The sequence below is a fragment of the Cottoperca gobio genome, chromosome 2, assembly GCF_900634415.1.
Source record: "Cottoperca gobio chromosome 2, fCotGob3.1, whole genome shotgun sequence".
Lineage (NCBI taxonomy): Eukaryota > Metazoa > Chordata > Actinopteri > Perciformes > Bovichtidae > Cottoperca > Cottoperca gobio.
The window spans coordinates 1,920,080-1,946,434 of NC_041356.1; the positions used below are offsets into that span (position 1 = coordinate 1,920,080).

Consider the following 26,355-nt stretch of genomic DNA (forward strand, 5'->3'; position numbering starts at 1 on the left):
TATACTGTTATTCAAGCAGCACACTGACTACTTTAAGTTATATCAAAGTTTCAGTAGGATAATGTTATCCCCTGAAAGGATATAACAGAATATTTGCAAAAATCTAAAGGGTGTACTCACTTTTGAGATATACTGTACATCAGATCATTTCTTGTAATTATGACTTAGCAAGTCATAAGGAAATCATATTTACGAGAAAAAGCCTCTGATTTCTTTTCTTTGGTGAATGCAATGAGCTTTCATACCATAGCAGTTGAGCTTCATCTCAAATGAAGAGCAGGACTAAAAACATACAATGTTGCATCGAGGGATTCCTAATGCAAAACACATTAGCTTGGCTCAGGCATAGTGGGTTACTTAATGAATGGTAATATGTGGAGCACTAAGATAAAGATCTTGTAATCTTGTGTTAGATACAATTGAATAACATTATTAAGATGGCAGTAACTGAGTTATGCGCAACCATCATGACTATATTAGTTAATTTCAACATTATGAACAGCGATCACATTTTCAGGTTCCAGAGAGTAATGCTGTGGAAAGCAGGGGTCAAAATATTGACAAGGTACTCCCTAATGAGGTTTGTGGTGTCTTCATTGAGGTAAACAATTAGAGCTTTCAGTATGCAGGCTTTTCTGGTTTCAATGGTGACATTCTGCAGCAAACAAGGAAAATGTGTAAGAGGGGGATAATATTATTGAATTGTGAAAATATGAGATAAAATAAAAAAGTTCTATTTGTGATGGGAACATCACTCACGTCAACACCAGTTCTTCAGAGTCTCAACAATGTAGTACTTTATTATTGCAATAAGGAGCGCTAACATTGTGGTATGAAACAGAGGAATCAATAAAGCACAGACAATCAATAATAATGAGAACATTACCTGCTTCCAAGCACAACCGCGTAGAGTTCCGACTGAAAAAAAGAATCTTTAACCTTAAGTAGGAGCTGTAAATGAACGCACACACTTTCTGACACACCCAACCCTTCAATCATCATTGAGTTGACCTCAATCTATTGCATGTGGAGGTCATCTTCTCATGACCTTTGAGAGGCCCCATTAACTTCCTTAGGGCATGAATCTCATGTTATGTCTACAGACATGAACATATGGTATATATCATTTGTAAACTTAATGAATAAGACATTGCGTTACTCTCATTCCCGTCAATCCAGCTTCTACGCATGTGGGAAATCCTCTAGGACATCCTTAATGTACCGTTTTTTATTGTGTGATTCAGTCAGCTTGTATAAAATCAAGCAGCTTTTGTGGCTTTAACAAGTATTCAGTTTAAGTTAAACCTGCTAAACTGGACTAGGTTTCAAAAGCTAACACAAATATATTAATTAAATTGGGTATAGGTGCATTTATTCTTATTTACAAGTTAAGTTGACTTTTTTGAGTGTTTATACTTCACTTTACACTTATTTACACTACTTATCAAGCGGGTCTGAATTGTTAAGCCGATAAGGAAGTGCCTTAAACTTGCATTTGTTTCTAATAGCCTGCAGGGTTGCAAAAAGAAGTTTGATTGTATGTCTATGAGAAAATGACCCTTATCACTTGATTTATTACCTTAATAAACATTTTCCGAATGAGTTTATGGTTTCAAGTCTTCTTCAATACAGCAGGATGTTCATTTTGTAAATGATGGTCCCATTTAGTGTAAAATAGACAATAAAGAAGTGTATGCTTTAGGGTGGGGCGACCTTGGGATTGACAGGTCACTACCACTGTGTTGTCCGGTTTGGGTGTTGTCTGTATTTTTGTCTTACAACTTTAACTCTTTCACAGTGCGTTTTCAGTTGATAAAAGGTAATGAAACTCGAGGCTTCAAAACAGTAGTACACAAACCAATGGGTGACGTCACGGTGGCTACGCTTTATTCAGTTACTTCGCAGGCTCTGTTGATGCATATGTACATGTTTAAGCCGAGCACACTTTCAATATCTTCTTCAATTGGCTGAAGACGAAGACTAAAAAACAAAGGCAAAATGTGATACTTATAAGCTACAACCAAGTTCACTGACCTAGAAAGTCACAGGCTGTATATGAATAAGAATTACTTTTCTGACTACTTTTCTTAATAAAAGTGCAGACTTTTAAACTATTTAATAAAACTTTGCTAACCCTTTATATGAAGACCTCATCTGTGGTGGATTATAGTGAATTATAATGCATTTATAATGCTCTACGGCTCCACTCATAATGCTTTCTATGCACTATATCAACAGTCATAAGACATTATAGATGTGACTGACACTGAATTATAGGTGTCTTATGCTCTTGTTATAAACTAGAGGTTGGCTGATGAGGCTTATTCTACATTATGACTTCCTAAACTCACATCAACAATAAACTATAGTAAGGACTCATCGTAGAATAGAAGAAAATAAAAAATAAGTGTCAAAATGTAAGCATCTACCATCATACATTCAAAGAGAAAAATAAAAGAACACTAATCAATTACTACAGCTTTCTTGTATTCTCCTTTTCTTTCTTTCTTGTCTTTTGTTATCCCAAACAGTCCACATGTTCTAACATGTTTTCTGACCCAGTGAGCAGCTAAACTGACAGCATCTGAAGGACTCGCAGTACATGTCACTTCAATGAGATGACCTTTATAAAATGCAGATGTCCAGGCTATCATGATTAAAGATACGCTCTGCGGGGAAAATACGGAGATAGAGCGCTCAGACATATTTTTTTTGAATCTGACTAATACTGATGTTACTGATACTAAGCAGCAAATAGCCATTGTGAGGAAAGTTGACACTGTGGACCTATTTTTCTCTTGTACGGTGTATCATGCAAGCTTGCTGGTCTCATTTATTTTTTCTGTCCTTTCTCTTTTCTCTCCCACTGCTGTATATCTCCCATACAGCTTGTGTATCAGGCTCCTTCAAGGATGCACAGGGAGACCACAAATGTCTGCAGTGCCCCATTAATAGCCGAACCACCAGCGAGGGAGCAACTAACTGTGTCTGTCGCAACGGCTACTATCGCACTGACTCCGACCCTCAACAGATGCCCTGCACAAGTACGAACAGTCATGACAGTATATACAGACATCAGCTTAAATCATTTGATATGTTTTGAACACTTGCCCATCTCTGAAGTGCACAAACACAAATTAAACATTAGGCTGTTTACATTTATGTCAATGTAGTAAGCTTACTCTTATTGAAATGGGAACAAAAATGAAGCCTGCTGCTTTGCACTCATGATGTCATGCAGATAATACCGATAGTATATAAGTTAAAATCCATCCAGCCAACTATTTTCGATTGTCCAGATATATCATCGTTCCAGTGTGCTCTGTCTGCTCTGGGTGGAACATAGTTAGACATGCCCAGAGATCCTCCAGAAGGAGGTGTCCAAATCATAAACCCAAACCACCTCAATTGACTCCATCCAAGGAGAAGCTGTTCACCTACAAGATCCTTTTAGATTTCTAAGATCCTCTCCCTGCAAAGGAAACTCACTTCAGGCTCAGATTGCACTTCTGCGATCTCATTACCCTTATGACCATAGGTGAGGATTGGTGCAGCATCAGCATTGTCCATTGCACCACCATACCAGACACCATCCACACCCTCAAAATCTCGAACGGAATCAAACCAAATAGGTGTGAAACACAACACTGGCAGACCCCATCCACTGAGAAAGCACATGACTTCATGACAATTCCAGTTACCTTGCAAGGGTAAAAAACTGGTCCACTATTCAATGACCAGGAGAAATATTGGCATAGACATCTCTCTGGTCTATACTGTAAGAGCACAACCTGCAGATACTTAAACTTCACCAGAAGAACATTTGAGGTGTCATATTAGGGGATTAGTTTAACAACACAGGTTGAAAAACCCCCCAGAATAAGCAGGTAGCTGTAGTGATTCAATGTAGATGCAAATGGAGAATAATAAATAACTGTTGCAAGCCTGCCCTACAATTACAAACGCCCTTTTTGAACTACAATTACTATATTGTATTGTAGACTATAATTGTCTTCTCTTCCTTACACTTCCAGCTGTTCCATCAGCTCCACAAAACGTCATCTCCATAGTGAATGAGACCTCTCTGAGGCTGGAGTGGAACCCTCCACAGGAGGGCGGTGGCCGAGAAGATGTTGTCTACAACATTATATGTAAGAGCTGTGGCAGTGGGCGGGGTGGCTGCACCCGCTGTGGAGACAATGTGCAGTTTGTCCCACGTCAGCTAGGACTGACCGACACCCCCGTCTACATCAGCGACCTCCTGGCTCACACCCAGTACACCTTTGAAATACAAGCTGTCAACGGAGTGTCTGACCAGAGTCCTTATTCACCACAATACACGTCTGTCAACATCACCACCAACCAGGCTGGTGAGGCTCACCAAACGCTTTACATGGCTTAACTTCATCATAAATCGGTCCAACTGTTATTTTCTCTACACCCTCTAACTTTGATTCACCTTTTTTTGTTCTCAGCACCATCGGCAGTGTCCATCATCCACCAAGTCAGCAGAACCCCTAACAGCATCACCCTGTCCTGGTCCCAACCTGATCAGCCTAATGGAGTGATACTGGATTATGAACTGCAGTACTATGAAAAGGTGCATCATTGCTGCTGATGATGAGTCAGTCACAAATCTAAAAGAAGAGCTCAGTCTTTTCCACATTGGCTCATACAGACAACATGACTGCTGATTTGACAATGACAATCTTAGTGCTCAAGTGACTTAATTATAGTTTTAAATGCTTTCAGGAATCATCTCAGACAGCATTTGTTACAATGAGGAGATTTTCTAATTTTTTATTTCTGATGCTTGTGTTTCAGAACCAGGCAGAATGGAACTCTTCTCTAACGAGGAGTCAGACCAACACTGCAATCATACGAGGCTTGAAGGCTGGAACTATCTACGTTTTTCAGGTTCGGGCTCGGACTGTTGCTGGATTTGGACGTTTTAGTGGCAAAATGTACTTCCAAACCATGACAGAAGGTAGGAATGATAATTACATTCATTGGCCAACTACATTTACACATTTTTGCCTATGGTACGTCCGAATAGGTAATCCGGCAATGGATCCCATCCCTATTTGAAAAATGAGGCACATTTCTTGGATTTATGTCTTTTTACCTGTAGCGGAATATAACTCCAGTATCCAGGAGAAGCTTCCCCTCATCATTGGTTCCGCTGCTGCAGGGGTAGTGTTCATCATTGCCATCACTGTCTTCATAATTGTCTGTCGCAGGTGAGCCAGTAATGTTACAGGCCATTAAACAATATAATAATAACATGTGTATATAAATGCAAGTACCAAACACCATGTACTGTTAAAGGTGAATTACTTAAAAGGTGGCTGCTGTTAGATCAACTAACAAACTATCCACAAAAAGCTTAACACTAATTTTGTCATAAAACCAAAACAATGAGCTAAAAGAGCCTGAAAAAGCTCTTAAAAGCTGAAGAGATGGTAACAATTATCTGTTGGATCATGACTGCAACAAACCCCAATCACATCACATGTAGTCAGTGATTTAGTGCTCATATAGAAATACTGATAAATGGAGAGCTATATGAGCCACCAGGGGCAGATAATGTTGAAATACTGTAGCCTGCAAGCCATGGAAATAGCATAGATTAAAACAAATCCCTATTAAAAACAAATTAGCACTGGAACGTTTTGGTATTACTAACATACCCTACTCAATATCTTCATGCACTTTTTCATAGTAAACATCACAATAGTGTATAATGTAAGTTATGAATGAAACTATGGATCTGTGAGACCGAAGGATGACAGTCACTGTGGTCTTAATAAAATGATAGCCTTCGTTCTACTTCCTCTCATGACCTTATGTAAACAAAGTCATGCCTCTCTCTCCATTCAGGATTGTGCCACAAGCAACCTCATCCTCCTGTCATTTTTTGGATGGAGATAAAAAGGAGATGAACCTATATGGGATACGTCCTCAGCAGGCCCCATGGAATCCCCTCTGGTGCTGCTGCCTATCATAGGAAGTGACTTCACACATTTTCCAGACTATCTACATCACATAAATTCATTGACACAGAATCAAAGTGGAGTACAAGAGAGTTTACCTGTTGCCAAGGCTGCAAATTGTTCTTCTTTCAGTTCCACTGTGAACCCCAGGGATTAAACATGCGCCAGCACACACTCTTTGTCCTGGTCTTCTTGATCTAGAAGGGGGAAACAGATTAACCAATTCCAGATTATGAGACCCTGCAACTGAAGGGGGGGGGGGGGGGGGGCTGTTAAGGCAGCCGAGACCACTAAAGTAAAGATCCTTGGAACCCGAAACTGGAAAACTGACCCTGGAAAGCAAATTAAGTAAGTGCGTAAGTAAAAATTAATTTACATAGCACTTTTCACAGACATACGCCACAAAGTGCTTTGCAAGGGCATTATACAGCATACAAGAAGGAAACATAGAAGATGAAGTGACCACTCTAGCCACACAACACAGTAAAGAAACAAAATACACAATAAAACACAAGATCTGGTGCAAATATGATAACATAAGCGCTGTTTGGGCACCTTTTGTCAAGCAGGTTGAAAAAATCCTTTTAACAATATCTGAGAAAGTATGGCCATTAATTTAAAAAAGAAATGTAAATAGAGAAAATAGTCCAGATTACATCCAGAGGACTAGAATTTGTTTAAATCCACAATGTCTTGTAAACCGATAGGTTGGAAAGAGTCGAGAAAAGTAAGAGATATAGAGGGACTAGAGTTGGGCGGACACGTTCCAGGATGAATACTGAACATAATAGCTATTACCTTATCAACAAAGAAGGTAAGGAACTTGTTCAATCATTCATAGAAAGGATTACTTTTCTAGGATTATCACAGAGAACGTTGAAAATTCTAGAATACTATTCTCAACTATTAACCAGCTACTGGCATTGTTCCTCAATAATAAAATAACTTCAATCAGAGCCAGCATCACTTATGATGCAGACATAGAGAACATCTGCAAACATTGTGATGTAACCATGGGAAAAGCTTCATAAAACTATCATGGAATGTAACTCCTCCACCTCTTGTATTGACCCTATACCTACAGCATTCTTTAAGCGGATATTCAACAGCATTTCAAGTCACGTTCTAAATATTATAAACACGTCTCTTCTAACAGGCATCTTCCCAGACGCCTTCAAAACAGCTGTTGTAAAACCCTTGCTAAAGAAACCTAACCTAGACAGTAATACGCTGACCAACTATAGGCCAATATCTAATCTTCCTTTCATCAGCAAAATACTAGAAAAAATAGTCTCGGTCCAAATAAACTCCTTTCTTAAAGAAAACAACATCCTGGAGGAATTTCAATCAGGCTTCAGAGCATGCCACAGTACCGAAACTGCTATGACTAAAATAATTAGTGACCTCAGACTAAACTCTGATACAAATACAAATAAGGTCTCAATTCTTATCCTACTAGACCTAAGCGCATTATTTGACACGATCGACCATGACATCCTGATTAATTGTCTAGAAAAACTGGTTGGTCTTTCTGACTGTGTATTAAACTGGTTCAGAACATATATAAAGGGAGAAAGTATTTTGTCAGGCTTGGAGATCATGTGTCAGAGAAGCATGATGCCTTTATTGACTTTAAGGTCCTCCTTCTTGTATACAAAGCCCTAAACGGAACCGGACCAAATTACACTGCCAACACTCTAATAAACTATATGCCGTCGAGAACATTGCGATCATCCACTACTGGTTTATTAATTGTTCCCAGAAACATCCAAAAGAAAATCGGGGATGCAGCCTTTTGCAATTATGCACCAAAGCTATGGAACACTTTACCTATAGACATTAGGGAGGTAAGCTCTCTCAATATTTTCAAAAGTAAGCTAAAAACATATCTTTTTACTTTAGCCTGTTAATGGTGATATTTTATATAATCTTTAGTGCTGCTACTTTATGCCACTTTAAACTAATTTAAATGCTTTTATTAAAGCTGCTATTTTATCTCTTTACTATTAGCCTTTTCCACTTTTACTATTTTTATTCTGCTATTTAATACTATTTGTAATGCTATTTTTAATGCTATTTAATATTTTTATTTTGGTATTTAATACTATTTTAAATGCGTGGTATAATTTTGTACTAATTTTTATGTTTTAGCTGTGAAGCACTTTGGGCTGCAATTCTTGTATGAAAGGTGCTATACAAATAAAGCTTATTATTATTATTATTATTATTATTATTATTATTATTATTATATAGAAAAACAATTTAGGGAGCATCGGTGAAACAATTTTATTAATAGCGTCAAATAAAATCTTATGTTTTCTTTTTGAAGAACAATTAAGTTAGCAAAGTAATCAGTCCACTAATGTACTAAAAGAATGTTGAAGATCTATGCGATATAGTCAATGCACTTCTACTCCAGTGGCTTTCAATAGTTGTTCTGTCCCGTGAAACTTATGTCTCAGGCAGCAGACAGCGTCTGTCATCCACAGAGAAATGTTTCAGATAGCCCTTGTCCTATCTTTTGAAGGTGGAGCAATGCTCATTAAAAGACTGCCTTAGGGCGCCCCGGTAGCTCACCCGGTAGCTCACCCGGTAGCTCACCCGGTAGCTCACCCGGTAGCTCACCCGGTAGCTCACCCGGTAGCTCACCCGGTAGCTCACCCGGTAGCTCACCCGGTAGCTCACCCGGTAGCTCACCCGGTAGCTCACCCGGTAGCTCACCCGGTAGCTCACCCGGTAGCTCACCCGGTAGCTCACCCGGTAGCGTGGGCAACCCATGTACAAAGGCTGAGTCCTTGACACAGTGGCCCATGGCTAAAGTCAGACCCGTGGCCATTTGCTGTATGTCATTCCCTTTCTCTCTCTCCCCCTTTCACAATCTATCATTAAAGGCATAAAAATAAATTAAAAAGACTGCCTTAAAAGCTACACTTTGTATTTATATCACAGAAAAAGTGATCTGAGAACTGGTCAGAGTAATGGCGCGGGAATGCCATATTCTTTTAGGACACAATGGATAGGATCAACAATGTCACTGTGAGTGGGGCCAGAAACATGTAATTGAACAAAATTGAATTTAAAATATTCAGTATTATGAAATTTAGTCCTTTAACACTTTGTCCAAAACAGAGAAAGGTTCTGTGTTCTGGACAAATCGGGACATGGAAATATGCATCTTTTAAATCTAGGGATGTAAGCCACTCTTATGCATTGTTGGATTAGCATGTTAGCAAACTAGCTTCTTGCTAATAAAGAAAACAACGCAATGGTTAGCTTAGCACTACCACATAGCAATGTAATCTATGCAACAGAACCACCACAATTAACAGGGACATGAGGAGATGAGTAAATCAGTAAAGAGGACAAGCCGGAAGGTCTCGAGAGGAGGTGAAAGGAACGCTATTATTCTATTAAGACTGTAGTGATGGTCACAGTGAGGTCGAAACAGATCCAAAATACCAAGGTTTTTCCAGAGATTCATCCATATCACACAATCTTCATTAGTTGATGGAGTTGCATAGTTCATGGAGATGGATCTCTTGACATGCAGGACTCTGTGTTTTTGTCTCCAGCAGGAGAAGTTCTGACAGACCAGATTCAGAGTACACAGACAAACTCCAACATTACACCAGTGGTCACAGTAAGTAGCACGTTTTGCTGCACAGTGCGTTGGTTTCAGATAGACTGACAGCCGTTTACACTGATGGCTATGTAGCAGGTTTGGGTTTGGGAGAGCATGTAAAATATGTAGTATCTTTTTGCTCTTTGCTGTTATGTTTCAATTTTTGTGTGTATAGCAGTTGCTGTCTCTTTTATATTTCTGTTGAAGTGTCACCTGGAATGAAAATCTACATCGACCCCTTCACATATGAAGACCCTAATGAAGCCGTCAGAGAGTTTGCCAAGGAGATTGACATGTCCTGTGTCAAGATTGAACAAGTTATTGGTGCAGGTAAAGGAAAACAGTGCATGGAAATTAAGTCAGAAATATCTGACAAAGCAGGTGAAGACTGAACAGAGGTTTTAACAAGGGGACATGTGAGGGTACTCACGACTTAGTACATCAGGGCATTCTTTGCAATATCCATGCAACATGTCATATTACTGTCCAACAAGATAAAAACACAGTCTATGAGTCATTCCTGTGAATATCATAGAAAACTATGATAGTAATACTAGTTCAGTTACTTTGAATTGTATTCAGGCTTTTAAAGTCCAGAGCACTAAATGTAATTTTTATATAGGCATGATTTGTTTACCTCTGCTTATTTAAAATGTCATTCACCTTCCACAAACTTCCTGTCAGGTGAGTTTGGTGAGGTATGCAGTGGAAACCTCCGACAGCCTGGGAAGAGAGAGATTCTGGTGGCTATTAAGGCACTGAAGGCGGGCTATACTGAACGCCAGAGACGGGACTTTCTAAGCGAGGCATCCATCATGGGCCAGTTCGACCACCCAAACATCATCCACCTGGAGGGGGTGGTGACCAAGAGCAGCCCAGTGATGATCATCACTGAGTTCATGGAGAATGGATCCCTCGACTCATTCCTCAGGGTAAAAGAGACACACTGATTAAAGACAAAGTTGCCTCCCAGCCACTGATCATGATCTACTCATGCATTGCACTTCACCTGCTGCAATGAAAAACAAATTACAAAGCAAAGCACAGACTACAAAGTAAGTTTTGAATACACATGGACTTCTGCTAATGATCCTAAGTGCCTATATTACACGAGGGCTAGTGGAGGTCTGGGGTATTGATTTGATTGCTAAATGTATTACTATTATTATTATTATCATTAATACTATTATTATTTGTATTATTATTATCAATCATACTATCGTTATTTTTATTATCATTAATACTAATATTATTATCATTTACATTACAATTTTTTAACCTGCTTTAAATAAATATTCCAGCCATTGTATTTGAAACAGGAACTAATAAATTAATGGGTATTATCAGCTGCCACTGAATGACCAAACTAGATAATGTTATGTATTAAGGCACACCACTTATCTCGTCGTTCTGGTCATTATGAAATGTTTCTGCTGGCTTTCTATGTTTCCACCTGGCTCTTTAAGTTAACCTCCACAGCCATCAAAATGAATCCATCTCGCTGCATTTTAGACCTTTCACCTCAGCTCATAAAAGCCTCTTGTTTTCTTGCTAAAACAAGCAAGTCAACCAGATCTGCGATCAACTCTTAGGTTATGGTTAACATTGAATTCACACCTTAATCCCCACAGACTTTCACTGTATCACATACACGTCCAAGCAGCCTCTGTTCAGGAAAGAGTCCGGTCACTTGGCCACCGATTCTGCTTACTCTTTCACTTCGGCAGGTTTATACCGTGTCCGCAGTCTCTCCAAATTCTTTCTGCAGTCACTCCCTACATATCCAAGGGTTAGGGTTATCCACTTTAACTGACAGCCAAGGAGTCACTCATCACTTAATCAAAGTCGTGGCAATCCAGCCATCCCAAGCCTACCAACTGTACATCCTCTGTGCAACGGTCAGCTGTCTCTGTATCCTCAAGAAGGCCTTTGGGGGTCTACTGAACTCAAAAGCCAAGGGAGATCATTCCCCACACCGCAACCGTCATCCTACTTCACCATTCCAATCTGCCGGGCACTAGTTTTGTATTTCATATTCAGTAAACATTTGAGTGAACAATTTGAGTTCATTCTGGTGCTCAAGGAAAGGTCATCCTCCATAAATAATAAAGGAAATGTCAAGGCAATTAAAAGATTTTTTACGGTTGGAGGAAAAGGAGTTCTTGGAAAACAAATCTGAAAAAAAGTCTATGTAAAATTGAAATGTAAAGGCCAATGTCATGAAATTATCCATCAATGACTACCGATTAGACAGCGTAGATCTCTCTTTTAGGAGATCAGATCCCAAGCCACACATATGTTGTTGATATTTAGTGGATTTGTAGGAATTCAAATATACAGTCCTATTATCCAGCACACGTAGTGTTTAGTCATTTGTATTATTCATCACAAAAGACAAACATTTGATCTTTTTTTTCTTACAGCAAAATGATGGGCAGTTCACAGTGATCCAGCTGGTGGGAATGCTGCGCGGCATAGCAGCAGGAATTAAGTACCTATGTGACATGAACTACGTCCATCGGGACCTGGCAGCTAGGAACATCCTGGTCAACAGCAACCTCGTGTGCAAAGTGTCTGACTTCGGTCTGTCACGCTTCCTTGAGGACGATACTTCAGACCCCACATACACCAGCGCTCTGGTGAGTCTTCATCATAGACTAAAGGGGGTTTATTCGAAATGTCTTACCATGTTACTGTTATTAAGATACCTCCTAAAAGCAGTGGCGGGCCGTGCATTTCACACCTAGGCCTTCAGTGATGTCCTACACAGTCCTACCTGAATTATTCCACCTCTTGATACCATCATTATGACACCATGGCTCTAGAAACTATACATTTAGACAGAAACGCAGTATAACCGGGCGTTGCATCACCCTAACAACAGAGTTATATTAATATTTACGAAACATTTAGTTGTAAATAGCAGGCATTCCCAGCAGTACAATGTGCAGTGCCTCTCGGAGGCTGTGAGCCGGGGGTACCGCTCGTAGTTAGTGATTTGAAAGTGGCGGACAAACCCTTTTCCCAGCTGTGATAGGCTCGCTAGCGTCGGGGTTGGCCGTTCTCTTCTCACGATGTCTATCTTTTCTTGAAAAGTTTGTCTTGAAAATGTTGTTGTAATTATATCTGCGACCAAATCGATCTCTTCTCCTCCTTCAGCCATTGTGGGTTGAAAAAAAACAGCTTGTAGAAATGTACACAAATTAGCTCGTTCAAAGTTTGCTAGCTCTGCATAGCTCTGCCTCTCAATAGTGCGTATCCAATCAAAAGAAGTGGACGTGCTTGACGTTATCGTACGCCTACTAGCTGGCCCCAGTGTCCCCAACTCGAAATCTGATTGGTTAACGCCACAGTTTTGTTTCCGTTCACTTTAAGCGACAGGCACTGTTGATTCTGAAGGCCTAAGGGCAGATTTCTTGGACCCTGGCAACACATTATGGCTGAAATATGATTGGATAAAAGCTCTAATATAAAGGCCAGCCCTCCAAATCTCGATCTGAGGCTGGAAGCAGCGCAACCAAGAGGAAAGCTATGAAATGAAGAGAATAGACCAGGGGGAATAATTTAATACATATTTGTGGAAAAAATATATAAAAATGAAATGTATATTCTGATGATGTTTAGGCCAGCAGAGAAGGCCTTGCTGGCCCTGACAGCCCAGCACTGCCTAAAAGGCACTAAAAGTTCATGGAAAAACGGTTTCCTCTTAAGAGCATTCACAAAGCAGCTGAAAGTCAATTTTACTGAGAGAACTTCTCAGGTAAGATAAGTTTCTCTTCAGGGTTGATCCTGTTTCTATATTTGTCATTGTGTTTCTAAATTAATTTGCAGTGATTGGTTGTCAGTGAATATGGAATAAATAAATACATAGAAAAATGAAAATAACTTGATTGGATTATATTATATTATATTAAACAGTGTAATTAAAATAATAGATATAATTAAATAAATATTTCTGTCCACTGTACCATGACTTTAACACTTGTTTTTTTTCCAGGGAGGGAAGATTCCCATCCGGTGGACGGCTCCAGAGGCCATTCAGTACAGGAAGTTTACCTCCTCCAGTGATTGCTGGAGCTATGGCATAGTCATGTGGGAGGTGATGTCATATGGAGAGAGGCCCTACTGGGACATGAGCAATCAAGATGTGAGTAAAGCCCTGTAGAACAGCCAGCATTTATATTTTAGTACATACAGTATATCTCAAAAGTGAGTACACCCTTTAGATTTTTGCAAATATTCTGTTATATCCTTTCAGGGGATAACATTATCCTACTGAAACTTTGATATAACTTAAAGTAGTCAGTGTGCTGCTTGAATAACAGTATAGATTTATTGTCCTTTGAAAATTACTCAGTACACAGCTGTTAATGTCTAAACAGCTGGCAACAAAAGTGAGTACACCCCATAGTGAACATGTCCTAATTGTGCCCAATGATGTTGTTTTCCCGCCCTGGTGTCATGTGACTCGTTAGTGTTACAAGGATTCAGGTGTAAATGATAAGCAGGGCTGTTAAATTTGGTGTTTTGGGCACAATTCTCTCTGAATGCTGGACAACATGGCACCTCATGGCAAGGAACTCTCTGAGCGGCTGAAAAAAAGGATTATTGCGCTTCACAAAGATGGCCTTGGCTATAAGAAGATTGCCAACACCATGAAAATGAGTTGCAGCACAGTGGCTAAGATCATACAGCGGTTTTCCAGGACAGGTTCCACTCGGAACAGGCCTCGCCAGGGTCGACCAAAGAAGTTGAGTCCACGTGCTCAGCGTCATATCCAGAGGTTGGTTTCCAAAAATAGACGTGCGAGTGCTTCCAGCATTGCTGCAGAGGTTGCAGAAGTGGGATGTCAGCCTGTCAGTGCCCAGACCATACGCCGCACACTGCATCAAATCGGTTTGTATGGCCGTCGCCCCAGACAGAAGCCCCTTCTGAAACCGATGCATAAGAAAGCCCGCAAACAGTTTGCTGAAGACAATGAATCCAAGAACATGAGTTACTGGAACCATGTCCTGTGGTCTGATGAGACCAAAATAAACCTGTTTGGGTCAGATGGTGTCCGGCGTGTGTGGTGGCACCCTGGTGAGGAGTACCAAGACAAATGTGTTTTGCCTACAGTCAAGCATGGTGGTGGCAGCATCATGGTCTGGGGCTGCATGAGTGCTGCCGGCACTGGGGAGCTGCATTTCATTGAGGGACACATGAATTCCAATATATACTGTGACATCCTGCAGCAGAGCATGATCCCCTCTCTTCGGAAACTGGGCCGTAGGGCAGTTTTCCAACATGATAATGACCCTAAACACACCTCCAAGATGACAACGGCCTTGCTGAAGAAGCTGAAGGTTAAGGTGATGGACTGGCCAAGTATGTCTCCAGACCTAAACCCAATTGAGCACATGTGGGGCATCCTCAAGAGGAAGGTGGAGGAGTGCAAGGTGTCCAACATCCGTGCGCTCCGTGATGTCGTCGTGGAGGAGTGGAAGAAGATTCCAGAAGCAACCTGTGCAGCTCTGGTGAATTCCATGCCCAGGAGGGTTAAAGCAGTGCTAGATAACAATGGTGGTCACACAAAATATTGACACTTTGGGCACAATTTAGACATGTTCACTATGGGGTGTACTCACTTTTGTTGCCAGCTGTTTAGACATTAACAGCTGTGTACTGAGTAATTTTCAAAGGACAATAAATCTATACTGTTATTCAAGCAGCACACTGACTACTTTAAGTTATATCAAAGTTTCAGTAGGATAATGTTATCCCCTGAAAGGATATAACAGAATATTTGCAAAAATCTAAAGGGTGTACTCACTTTTGAGATATACTGTATCACAGAAATGCCATAAAAAGGGGATATTTCTGTGTATTTAATGATGGAAGTGTTAGAAGCTGTGTAGAATTGTATGTTATTGTAGCATCTTCTGAGGGTAAAAGATAAGGGGCTTTTAAATTATTGCCAGAAGAAAGTGGTAATCAAAGTAAAAGTAAATAATAGGTGTAGTTCAGGGGAAAAACAGCAATCACGTTTGTTCTATGCTTTGATTGAGGGAGAGCAGGTCACAACTCCATGACTACATGTGATCCTACTGACAATGTGTATCATACAGTACAGGCTGCTGCTATCCAGCTACTGCAATTTCATTACGCAACCAAATAGAGCACTGTAACTTAAAGGGCCATCCCCAGAGAACAAGAACAAGACAGTATTCATTACCAACTACTATCGATCAGCTGCCTAAGAAATATTCTCTCTCTTCAAATCCAAATTTGTTTGACAATTTATTAGTCGACATTATTTCTTTTTTATTAAATTATTTTTCAATAATATTTAAATACATTTTTTTAAATAAAATGAAATCAATTAGAGATTACATCAAATTATAAATGTCATTAAAATAAAAATACAAAAATCATTGAATTAAAAACTGAAATAGAATTTAAAAAATCTGTTAAAGGTGCAATGTGTAATATATGGCTTGAATTTAAGTTCATAACATTAAAAAAATGAACTAACATTATCAACAGAATGTGAAGAAGCGACAGTGTTGACGTTATGTCAAAGACGTCTATGACAAGACGTGTTGCAGAGATATCTACTGAAGTTATCATGCTAACAGCTAGCTGCGCTCCGTCCAGTCTGTAATACCACTTGTTCTTCTAGAGGTGATAGTGAGTCACTGTAGCTCCAGTCTGGTCTCAGTACAGAGGGAGAAGATACATAATAATACATCCATGGACTGTGTCTGTTTTATAGTTTGTTCATTGGATTATGTTCAAAAGTGGCAAAAAACGACCCGCACCCTCGCCTCGTCTTAACATCCACCGGGAGGCTGTTTCGTCTGCCGGAAAAATTCTAAATCTAATTATTTTATATAATAGAAATGATAACCAAGAAATATTCCATCATTATGAAAAATACCCCTGTGTATGTCAGATGCAAATATTAATATCAGTTTCATTTAACAGTGTATCATTCAGTGTCTCCACTTCAGAGATAGGTCCAGGTTGTGTTAAGATTTTAACTGCTAACCCAGCTCTGTAAAAAATAATCATAATTTTTTATTTGTTTTTTTAAGAAATGTTATTATGTTACGTAATTACAAGATATAGAAGTAGAGATTGGTACTTTGGTTGTTGGTCGCGGCTGCGGCTCAGGAGGTAGAGTGGTCATCAGCTGTTCGTGGAGTGAGGTGGTTTGATCCCCGGCTCCTGTGGTCAACATGTCAAAGTGTCCTTGGGCATATAAAAATGATCAAAATTATTGGAGGCTCTGCTTCACCTGCCTCCCCTGACTATATGTCCCTGTCTCAGACTCAACATTTGTTTTTATACAAATTATTATAGGTCATCAATGCCATAGAGCAGGACTACAGGTTGCCACCCCCTATGGATTGTCCTAGTGCACTGCATCAGCTGATGCTGGATTGCTGGCAGAAAGACCGCAACAACCGACCCAAATTCAGCCAGATTGTCAGCACCCTGGACAAGATGATCCGCAACCCCAACAGCCTCAAGGCCACGACACCACTGTCATCAAGGTATGAAAAGGAAAGGACCTCCATCACTTCACACTGTAAATTACCTACACCACTCACAAATCTATTTTCTCACAGGCTGTTATGTCCTTCTTTTGTATTCTTTCTGTCCACCAGTGTCCACTTACCTCTGCTTGATCGAACCACTCCAGACTTCTCCTCTTTCAGCACAGTGGATGAGTGGCTGGACGCCATTAAGATGGGCCAGTACAAGGAGAACTTTGCCAACGAAAGCTTCACCACCTTTGATGTGGTGTCTCAAATAACCATGGAGTATGTTAGATATTTTTGATATATCCACACTGTTAAGAAGAAAGATCACACAAAGAGAGATGTGGTCATGATACTGATTGTTATTGATTTAAATGTAATTTAAAAGCTAATGCAGGTGCCTGAGCTTCTAGTTTGTAGAAGAAAACAAATATCTAATATCGATCTATCTTCAAATTGACTAGAATGACTTTGAATCCCCAACAGGAAAGTCGTAGTGAAACAACTGGTTTGTGCGGTATGATTACGGGGGAAATTTAAATCAGATCCTTAAGATTTGATTGGATTGGTCAAAAAGTGCCACTGGCATAGGGAATACGGAGTGATACAGAGCCGTATAGGACTTTTGAGGACGAGGGAGAAATAAGCCCCTACAGCCCACAAACGGCCTAAACTAAACTAAAGTTTTGTTTGATGAGCGGGAAGAGAAAAGAGAGGGATTTTAATAATGTAAATACCCAAATAATCTATTTTTACATATATGTAGCATATACCAAGAGAAATTATAGTTTACTTTACTATATATATAATTATATAGGTTATACTGGATTAGAAGTTGGAATATATTATTATTTTAACGGAAATGTAAGCAAATAGTTTCCAAAAGTAACTGTACTGAACTAAAATCATATTTAGATGAATTGATAGAGCGGGAAGTAAAGAACAGCTAGTGTTGTTTTTACACCTTGATTACAAACAGTGCTGTCATTTACTGTCTTATGTTTGATCAAGTTTCAATACTGAAGTGTTTTTGGGACAACATTATAATTACACAGCAAATTTAAGTCCCCAAAAACATTCACAGGTGTTTTGGCAGCCGTAAATACAGCCTACATGTTTTCCAATCACAGGGGGAGGGCAGCCTGTAAGTAGCCTAAGAGGCACAACTAAGGGCAACACACAGACATTCATTCAGTCATTTAGACTTGGACAACAGCATCCAGAATACTAGAGGTTTTGAAGGATTTCAAGTGTCAATCTTGTTGTATACTGAGGTGGAACTGACAAAATGGTTTCTCTTCAGGGACATCCTCAGAGTGGGAGTGACATTAGCCGGTCACCAGAAGAAGATCCACAACAGCATCCAGTCCATGAGGGCCCAGATGAACCAGATCACTTCAGTCGAGGTGTGATTTCACAGAGGAAACCCAGCAGCCACCATTCCTGCATTCTCCTGGAACCCTCTGAGGACACATTCTTTGACTTCAACCCCCCCTCCAAACTCTCTCCAGAAGGTTACATCAGTCTGCAGCACCACACTGATGATTGGTAGTTTTCTAGTAGCTACTGTATGTGCAGATAACAGTCATGCGGGGTCTTTGGGGTTGTAGTTGACCATAACCAAAGCCAGTTTCAAACTGCTTAGTCCATGTCTATTTCATGGGTCACCTTGTGTTTGGAGTGTATTCTGTTAAATGATAACACACCACACTTGGCTCAACTACCACCAAGTTAAATCATTCATTAAGAAATGCCTTGTACTTTGAATTTTTTGCTCAAGACTCACAGTTGGAAATGAAAATGATAAACAGCAAACAACTAAACACAACCTTCCTTATGAGCTTAACGCTGGTAGTACCCATTGTTGTTTTAATGGATCATTTATTGAGGTGCTTACTGACTGGCTTTTACTGCTAGCTCTGTAATACAATGTTGGTCTTCCAGATTTTGACTGAGAGGGCACAGTGCTGGTAACCTAGTTGTTTAAGTTAACTATTTTGAGTTATAATTAGGGTTGTCAAGCGATTACATTTTTTTATCTAATTAATTACAAGCTTTGTGATTAATTCATTGCGAATAATCGCATATAACAATATTTGCTGTGAGTGCGACGGGGGGGGGGGGGGTGCTGTCGGAGCTCCGTGTGAGGTGCTGTCGGAGCAATCTGATTAATCTGCGTTAATATCTTTGTTGCGTTATTTTTTCTGTGATTAATTAATCGAAATTAACACGCTAATTCGACAGCCCTAGTTATAATCCATAACATTTCATCATATCAACCCGCTTTTTAGTATTTCTGTTTTACAGAAATTAACATAAAATGTATTTTCATTTCATTATTAGTGGAATACCACAAAAATCCACACATGATTCAAATATCAATCCACCAGTTGCTCTTCTTCTGTTGCAACTTTGAGATCTGTAGTAAAACATACTTTCCATTACACTTAAAAAAACAGAACTGAAATCGTAATGATTATAGCTTTAAATAACAAATTAATTAACATTATATCCACAGCTGATTGGCCTACTTTCACACCTCCAAATACCTGGACATCAAGCTTGCGTGAAGCTCTGGTTTTAAACATTATGAAAACAACACATAAACACTAAAAAACTCAATCTAAAAATAGAAAATGTAAGAAAAATAATTAAATACACATGGGCTAATGGCAGAGGCCAACCAATATCCAACACCACAAATGCACATTATGTTAAAAAGGCACAGAAAAGAAACACAACCAAAAATAGATGTGCAAACCACTAGTGTGCTTTTTCTTTGTGGTTGCTACATGTGTTGGTAATGGCAGTGATGTTGTTGTGGAAGCAGTAAGAGCAGTAAGCACCTGATTTGGTTACAATCTCACTCTACTAAAGCCACATTTCCACCGCATTGTAATTGGCTCAACTCGACTTGTCTTACAGAATTAGTTTCCCACGGCAGATAGTAGGCTACTGGGAGACTCGCTGAATCCTTTCATCGGAGACCAAACAGAGGAACGTCTGCACTTCCTCTATTGTAAAGCGTGGTGTACGCCATAGTCTTGCCAGTGAGACACTACTGACGATTCTCTGTGACCAATCAGTGGTCTGCAGTGTTTTAACTCCACCTTTTAGTATCGTTCAACTCGCTTAGAACCTCGGCTGAGGTGCTACTAAAAAGGTTCCCGGGTACTAGTGGTAAACCAAAAAAGAGCAAGCCAAATCGGGTTGAGTAGAGCCGTACCAAGCAGTGGAAATGCGCCATAAGTAAATAAAACATAAGTTGTGTGCGCTGGTAAGTTGTAGTACAGTGCCTGGTTTCTATTTGGTTCAGCTGCACTCGTTTGACCCCTGCATTATTGTTACTCAGACAGTGGTTGTGTTGGGTTTTGCTCATTGTGTTTATTGGCTCCCAGACTGGAATGAGGTGAAGAGATTTGCCCTTTAAAAGGGCTCTTTAAAAGGTCACCACATATTTCTATGTTCCTGCTGTCAGAAACTGCAGATGTGGTTTTCACTGGACATCTTAGACCACGTATCTGTCAACACAGAGACTTGAATGAACCTTGAACATGAATCCTGATTGAGCTGGTCATCTGAAATTGATATTAAATGGCATGACGAGGGACATTTTCTGAAGCCATTTGGTTGATATTCTTATTTTTTACACACATCTTCTTCCTAGAAAATATAATTTTAAACCTTGGAATACAACTCAGCCACCTGAAATGGACCATATGCAAATGTAGATTGGACCAAACACTGTCCGTCATTCACTGTGATTTTACTGTCCCGTTTACTGGGGAGCTGTGTAGAGTTACTGTAAAATCTGAGTCTGGAAACAATACATTGTAATCAAAGTCTTCTCAATGCTGCATGTGTGTTTTGGAGGTAAAGAAACAATGCTTCAAGTTTTACATATGTTTTATGTTCAAGAAAAATCCCAGTCGTTATCTTGTACATATCAATATACTTTCTTTATTTTGGCATAGACCCGAAAAAAGATCTGTATGTAGTGATGTGTCCTTTCGTGTCGAGTAATCGCGGAAGACTTTTGTGAAGCGCGTATCGAGGCTTGTGTTGATGACGTATGTGATGACGTTCGAAGCCTCGCGAACGTGTTCCTGAATCAGTCACGTGGCTTCGAACGTCATCACATACGTCATCAACACAAACGGGTTTGGCATGCGATTCGAAATATAAGGGGGAGCGAACCGCAATTGAGCCCCCCAACACTTTATATAGCCGCAAATTTGTGGATTGTTTTTGTCGTAGTATGCATTGTTGCTGTTGAGTTGTTGGTATTGCATTTGTATTGGATCATGATGGAGCCAGCCAACTAGCGAAACAATTGTTATGCACGCCAGCATCATCTTCCTTCTGAGCAAGGAACAGATTTAGATTTGGTAAAGATACCAAATCTAAATCTGTTGAAAAGATGTAATATAATGGATGTAATGTACATCCAACATGTGCATTACACATCCCTGGTGGCGCAGCTCATAGAGCAGGCGACCCACATTTAAATTCTTGCCGCAGCGGCCCGGGGTTCTAAACAGACCTGCTGCTATTTGCTGCATGTCATTACCCTTCTCTCTGTCCAATCATTTAATCATCATTTAAGGCGTAAAAAGCCCACATTTTTTTCCAAGCACTCTCTTCTCAATAACACGTAATAACATCAATCTTTATTTTTAAATAGAACATTATATTCAATCTTATATGTGTGCGTCAAAACATTTTCAGGGCAAAGAAACTTTAAATCCACTGCAGCCTTGCACTTCGCCAGTTTTACATTTATTGTCCACTTGATGGCGCAGTAGAGCAAATGAAGCACCATGAAGCTTCGGCCCATGAGCGAACCAATTGGATGGAAAGCTTCAATGCTTCATGAAGCTTCATCTCGACATCACTAGCTGTATGGTGTTTATAACAGTGTAGTTACCACTTCACCACTAATGTGCAATCTTTGTTTGAGTGTTTCATTATCTAAATATATCCAAATGCATTGTACTCACTATAGATACAATATCTCATAATTACAAGAGCTGTATCTCATCTAATGCCGTGTGTCTGATCCTACGTGTCTGTTAATGTCAGCTTATGCTGATAAAAGACAAAACTGAAGGACTGATATCTCTGTTGAATCACTCACTCCACATTCATTACACTCAACAACAAAGCATAGCCTTTAGCATTTAGACAAACCTTGGTGTGCCCATTCTTAACAGGGACTACCACAGCATCAACATCTCGGGCTGCATTGATTAAATACACTACTAATCTCATAATTACAAGACTTGTATCTCGTAATAAAGAGAAACAAAACAGGTCAGCTAAGACTGCTTGGGTAGGGTTTCTGGCACCTTATGGTTCTTCCGTTTTGCTTGTGACAGACGTCATAATTAACTCGGCCTGTAAAAAGAGGCTATATATTCCATTTGACCAAACTGTTAATGCTGTCGTTTTTCTTTTAAGGAGTGCTTTGCAAGAAAGAAGGCATTATGACTTCGTTCAAAATGAGTGTTTATCCTCTCAGGTTTTCTGTAGGTCCTGTGGTCCATATGGACCCCATGAAATGTGGGCCCTTTGACTCTGCACTGACTGTCACCTGTCCATGTGCATAATCCACCCATGTGCATATTCCCTTTAAGGTTTAAAATGATCCAGCTGAGGTGAGATGCTATGTACCAACAGACGGTTTCAGATACCTACAAGGGAACCTGGTGTTTAGACTTCACAGAAACAGTAAACTCTCAGAACCTTTTGGTTTTCAAAAGGGTGCATTTTGATAACTGTACTTTTTATAAATGGTATGCGGTTATGACAATAATATATATTTCACAGTAGAGAAGAAATGATTCACTCCTTGGGACATGTAATGTCTGAGTGATTCTTTTTTGGTATCAGGACATTTGGCATAATAAAACTCTTCCTTCTCCTGTAATAGCACAAAGCACACAAGTCCCTACCAGGGGTCTTCAATGTTTTTCAGGCGAAGGACCCCCCAAGGTTATGGGGAGATGGAGCAGGGAGCCCCTACTATATATTGTATAAGAGGCTTGAAGAGGTCCGTGCAATGGGGGGGCATGGCGCAGAGTTCTCTCCTCTCCTTTTCTCCGCTCTGTCTCTGACTGTAGGTGTACGCACGTGTGTGTGTGTGTGTGTGTGTGTGTGTGTGTGTATGTGTGTGTTGGGGGCTGACTGCTGACTGAAAGATAACATCTTCTGCTTCCATTTATCCGTTTGTTACAATATGTTGGATTCATGTTAATGTGTATTTAAATACATTTATATTTGTGGATCGCGGACCCCCTGTTGAACCCATTGAACCTGCTCTTGTAGATGGTCAGAATGTCCTCGATTCATATGAGGTACAACACTCCTGATTTTTTTATAGTGTCCAATAGAACCACCAAACCCATCAGAATCAATGTTATTTGAATACATGTCTTCCTTCCATTCTTTATGAGTTAGTTCTTTATGATCTGCTAAATAAATGACAATTCGTGAGGTGTAACACAACAAAAAAATGCCATGCAGGTTTGAATTTGTACTATTATTTATTTCATGTGTTTTGACCTATTTGACCCCCCTTTTCTGATTGTTACATACTGGTGCACAGTAGGGTCATACGCTGGAGTTTGAAAGAATTCACTGAACTGCTTTACTTGAGCAATATTTAGCGGTGCAAGTTTATGTTTGAACATATTCTCTCTGTTTATTGGACTGTACAAGACTATTTTATCTCAAAAGCACATTAGACAGTATGTTTACACTGCTCTGTATCAAACTTCCTGAAGTCACACCACTGCAGTCTAAAAAAAGGTCCTTCCCTCAATGTTAAAGGTCTTCCAATAAATTATTGTTTTCACATCCTCCATTTATCTTTAATATTCAATAAATGTTGTTCAGTCAGGTTTTTCAATACCAGTCTGCACTATTTTGTCATACTATGGTCCTTTACGTTTTACAGATGCACAAAGACACTGTACTGCACTGTAAATATGCATGGTATTTGCACATTACAGTGTTCTCTGCTGATCCTATTCAAACTGCCATTATTTTATGTGTTTTTGAGAAATCCGTTTTTTTAATTGTTTTAATTATTCAGAACTGTCTTACAAATGTGACGATATAATTCTGATCACTTAGTGGCTAGGATTGTAATATTTGTGCTCTGACATCTAAATAAATGAGACAGAAGAACTATGACAAACACCCATTAGGGGTCGGGAACCTTTTTGACTGGGAGAGCCATGAAAGCCAAATATTTGTAAATGTATTTCCTTGTCCGAGGTCCGTGTTCACTTCTCTCCTTTCCTCCGCTCTGTCTCTGACTGTAGGTGTGTGCCCACATGTGTTTGTGTCGGGAGCAAAGTCCTACCCTTCGCAAAACAGAGCTCAAAATTGTCTGTGAGCCATATGGCGTCATCGAAAGAGCCATATATGGCCATGGGTTCCCGACCCCTGTCCTACAGCATCTCTTATAGTGTAAGAAAAGCCAAACAATATGTCTACTAGAGAGAAAAAGAAAGGATCAATCAAAGCTCTCAGTGACAGTGCATGTGATTCTTATTTCAGCCTGGAAGAATGTGTCACAACATGGACAAAATTGGGTTGCACTAACATCGCAAAAATTAAGGATTTTTAATGCATTATATACATTTTGGGAAGACAAGACTTTTTTTATGTGGAATATATCTCAAGTGCCAAATTGTCACACTAAACAACTGGGTTATTCTGTGAAGAGCTATGGCAATAAGACCTGATAATTATGTAGCATTAAGAGATGATACTGCAAGACACGTGTACACATGCAAGTGTTACATTCTCTCCACTAGTTATAATTTCTATTTGTTGTTTTTTAATGAAATTGCCATATGTGTTTCGAGCCAACCACAGATGCACTGCTTTAAGCACCTCACTTGAATATGATCTTTGTACAGTTTAAAGAGAACATTTTTTGTAAGTGTTTCAGTGTGCAGTGTTTCCCCTACCATTGTCTTGGCGGAGCCCAGTGCCCTGCCTGAAATTCAAGGTATTGTTTAATTTTTCCTCGAATTAAAAAAATAAATATATTTTTTTTATTCACAACTCACTTTTCACATTGACAGGTGCTCTTTTATTAAATAAACTAAACGATTATGCTATTGATCTAATTTATGTGCACGTTTCAGTTTGTACTGTCTACTTTGCACATTCACATTCTCTCCTTCGCTCCGTTTTGCGAAGGGCGGGGCTTCGCAGCTGACACACACACGTGCGCACACACCTACACGTGCGCACACACCTACAGAGCGGAAGAAAGGACAGGGGAGAACTAAATAGAAACTGCGCCACGCAGGTGCACACAATCTCCCCCTCCACGCACACAATCCAGAGTGAAACAAAGAGTTTATCTGTTCGGTTCTTCTGCACAGCGTGTCCCGTCGGAGTGACACACACACACATATATATATATATATATCGCAAAAAATATATATTTTCTGCTATGTGTCATTGTAAAAACCAAATATTCTTCAGAGATCAGGTTTTTTAAAACTGTTATTGGCCCCCAAAAAACTCCACAAAGCCTCTGCTGTTCACACAATGTTCAACGTAGCCATTATTTATACAATAAATAAAAAAAAACCTCAGTGGTAGAATAAAGAAGACACAATTTATTTTGAGGGTAGTATCATACTTCAACAAATTTCTGAACAACTTAACTGAAGGCAAATTGGTGGCTTCCAACACCCCATACACAGCAGTCTGTAGGTTATGTATATATCTCTGAATCAAATATTTGAGCTTTATGGAGTACCTGTCCCCTTTGCTGCATAATCTTCCTATTTGCCTGACCCGGAGTGGCCCTGATGCATTTCTACTTTAAATATATTTCCTGGACACTTTTTGGTCCAAAGCACATGACACAGGGGTTGATGTTAGACTCCAGAGAGGTCCCCCACAGCCAAACTCTCTTCTCAGCCCTTACCACTGTGATCTCACTTGGACTTTTGTTTTTCTATTTTATGTATAAATGTATATTTGACGGTATACTTGTGAATGATGTATCAGTTTTAATTATTTGTAATACTGTTATTGGTTTATTTTGTAAAAAACAAGAAAATGAAAAGTAAAGAAAGAAAGAAAACACAACAAACTGAGTTTTGTAGCAACTGTCTTCATTAAAAAACTAAAAACAATGGTGACATGAAGTACTTTCAGCATTTCATTCTTTAATTCTTGA

The 26,355-nt window shown here is 39.6% G+C and overlaps 1 protein-coding gene across 2 annotated transcripts in view; it reads left to right on the top strand.

The window, feature by feature from the left end:
- Positions 1-19,240, top strand: part of ephb2a (eph receptor B2a) — a 60,447-nt gene extending 41,207 nt beyond the window's left edge. Inside the window, exons 4-16 of one of the 2 annotated variants that reach the window (XM_029449234.1) lie at positions 2,889-3,044; positions 4,035-4,370; positions 4,476-4,600; positions 4,825-4,987; positions 5,132-5,240; positions 9,566-9,633; positions 9,823-9,945; positions 10,300-10,547; positions 12,039-12,254; positions 13,613-13,762; positions 16,960-17,153; positions 17,268-17,423; positions 18,445-19,240. In XM_029449234.1, coding sequence (XP_029305094.1) covers positions 2,889-3,044; positions 4,035-4,370; positions 4,476-4,600; positions 4,825-4,987; positions 5,132-5,240; positions 9,566-9,633; positions 9,823-9,945; positions 10,300-10,547; positions 12,039-12,254; positions 13,613-13,762; positions 16,960-17,153; positions 17,268-17,423; positions 18,445-18,553 — 2,153 coding nt within the window. In that variant the 3' untranslated portion in view covers positions 18,554-19,240. Of the gene's footprint in view, positions 1-2,888; positions 3,045-4,034; positions 4,371-4,475; positions 4,601-4,824; positions 4,988-5,131; positions 5,241-5,880; positions 6,151-9,565; positions 9,634-9,822; positions 9,946-10,299; positions 10,548-12,038; positions 12,255-13,612; positions 13,763-16,959; positions 17,154-17,267; positions 17,424-18,444 lie in introns of those variants that run through there. The other variant, XM_029449241.1, reaches the window with a different exon arrangement.
- The last annotated feature ends 7,115 nt before the right edge of the window (positions 19,241-26,355 follow it).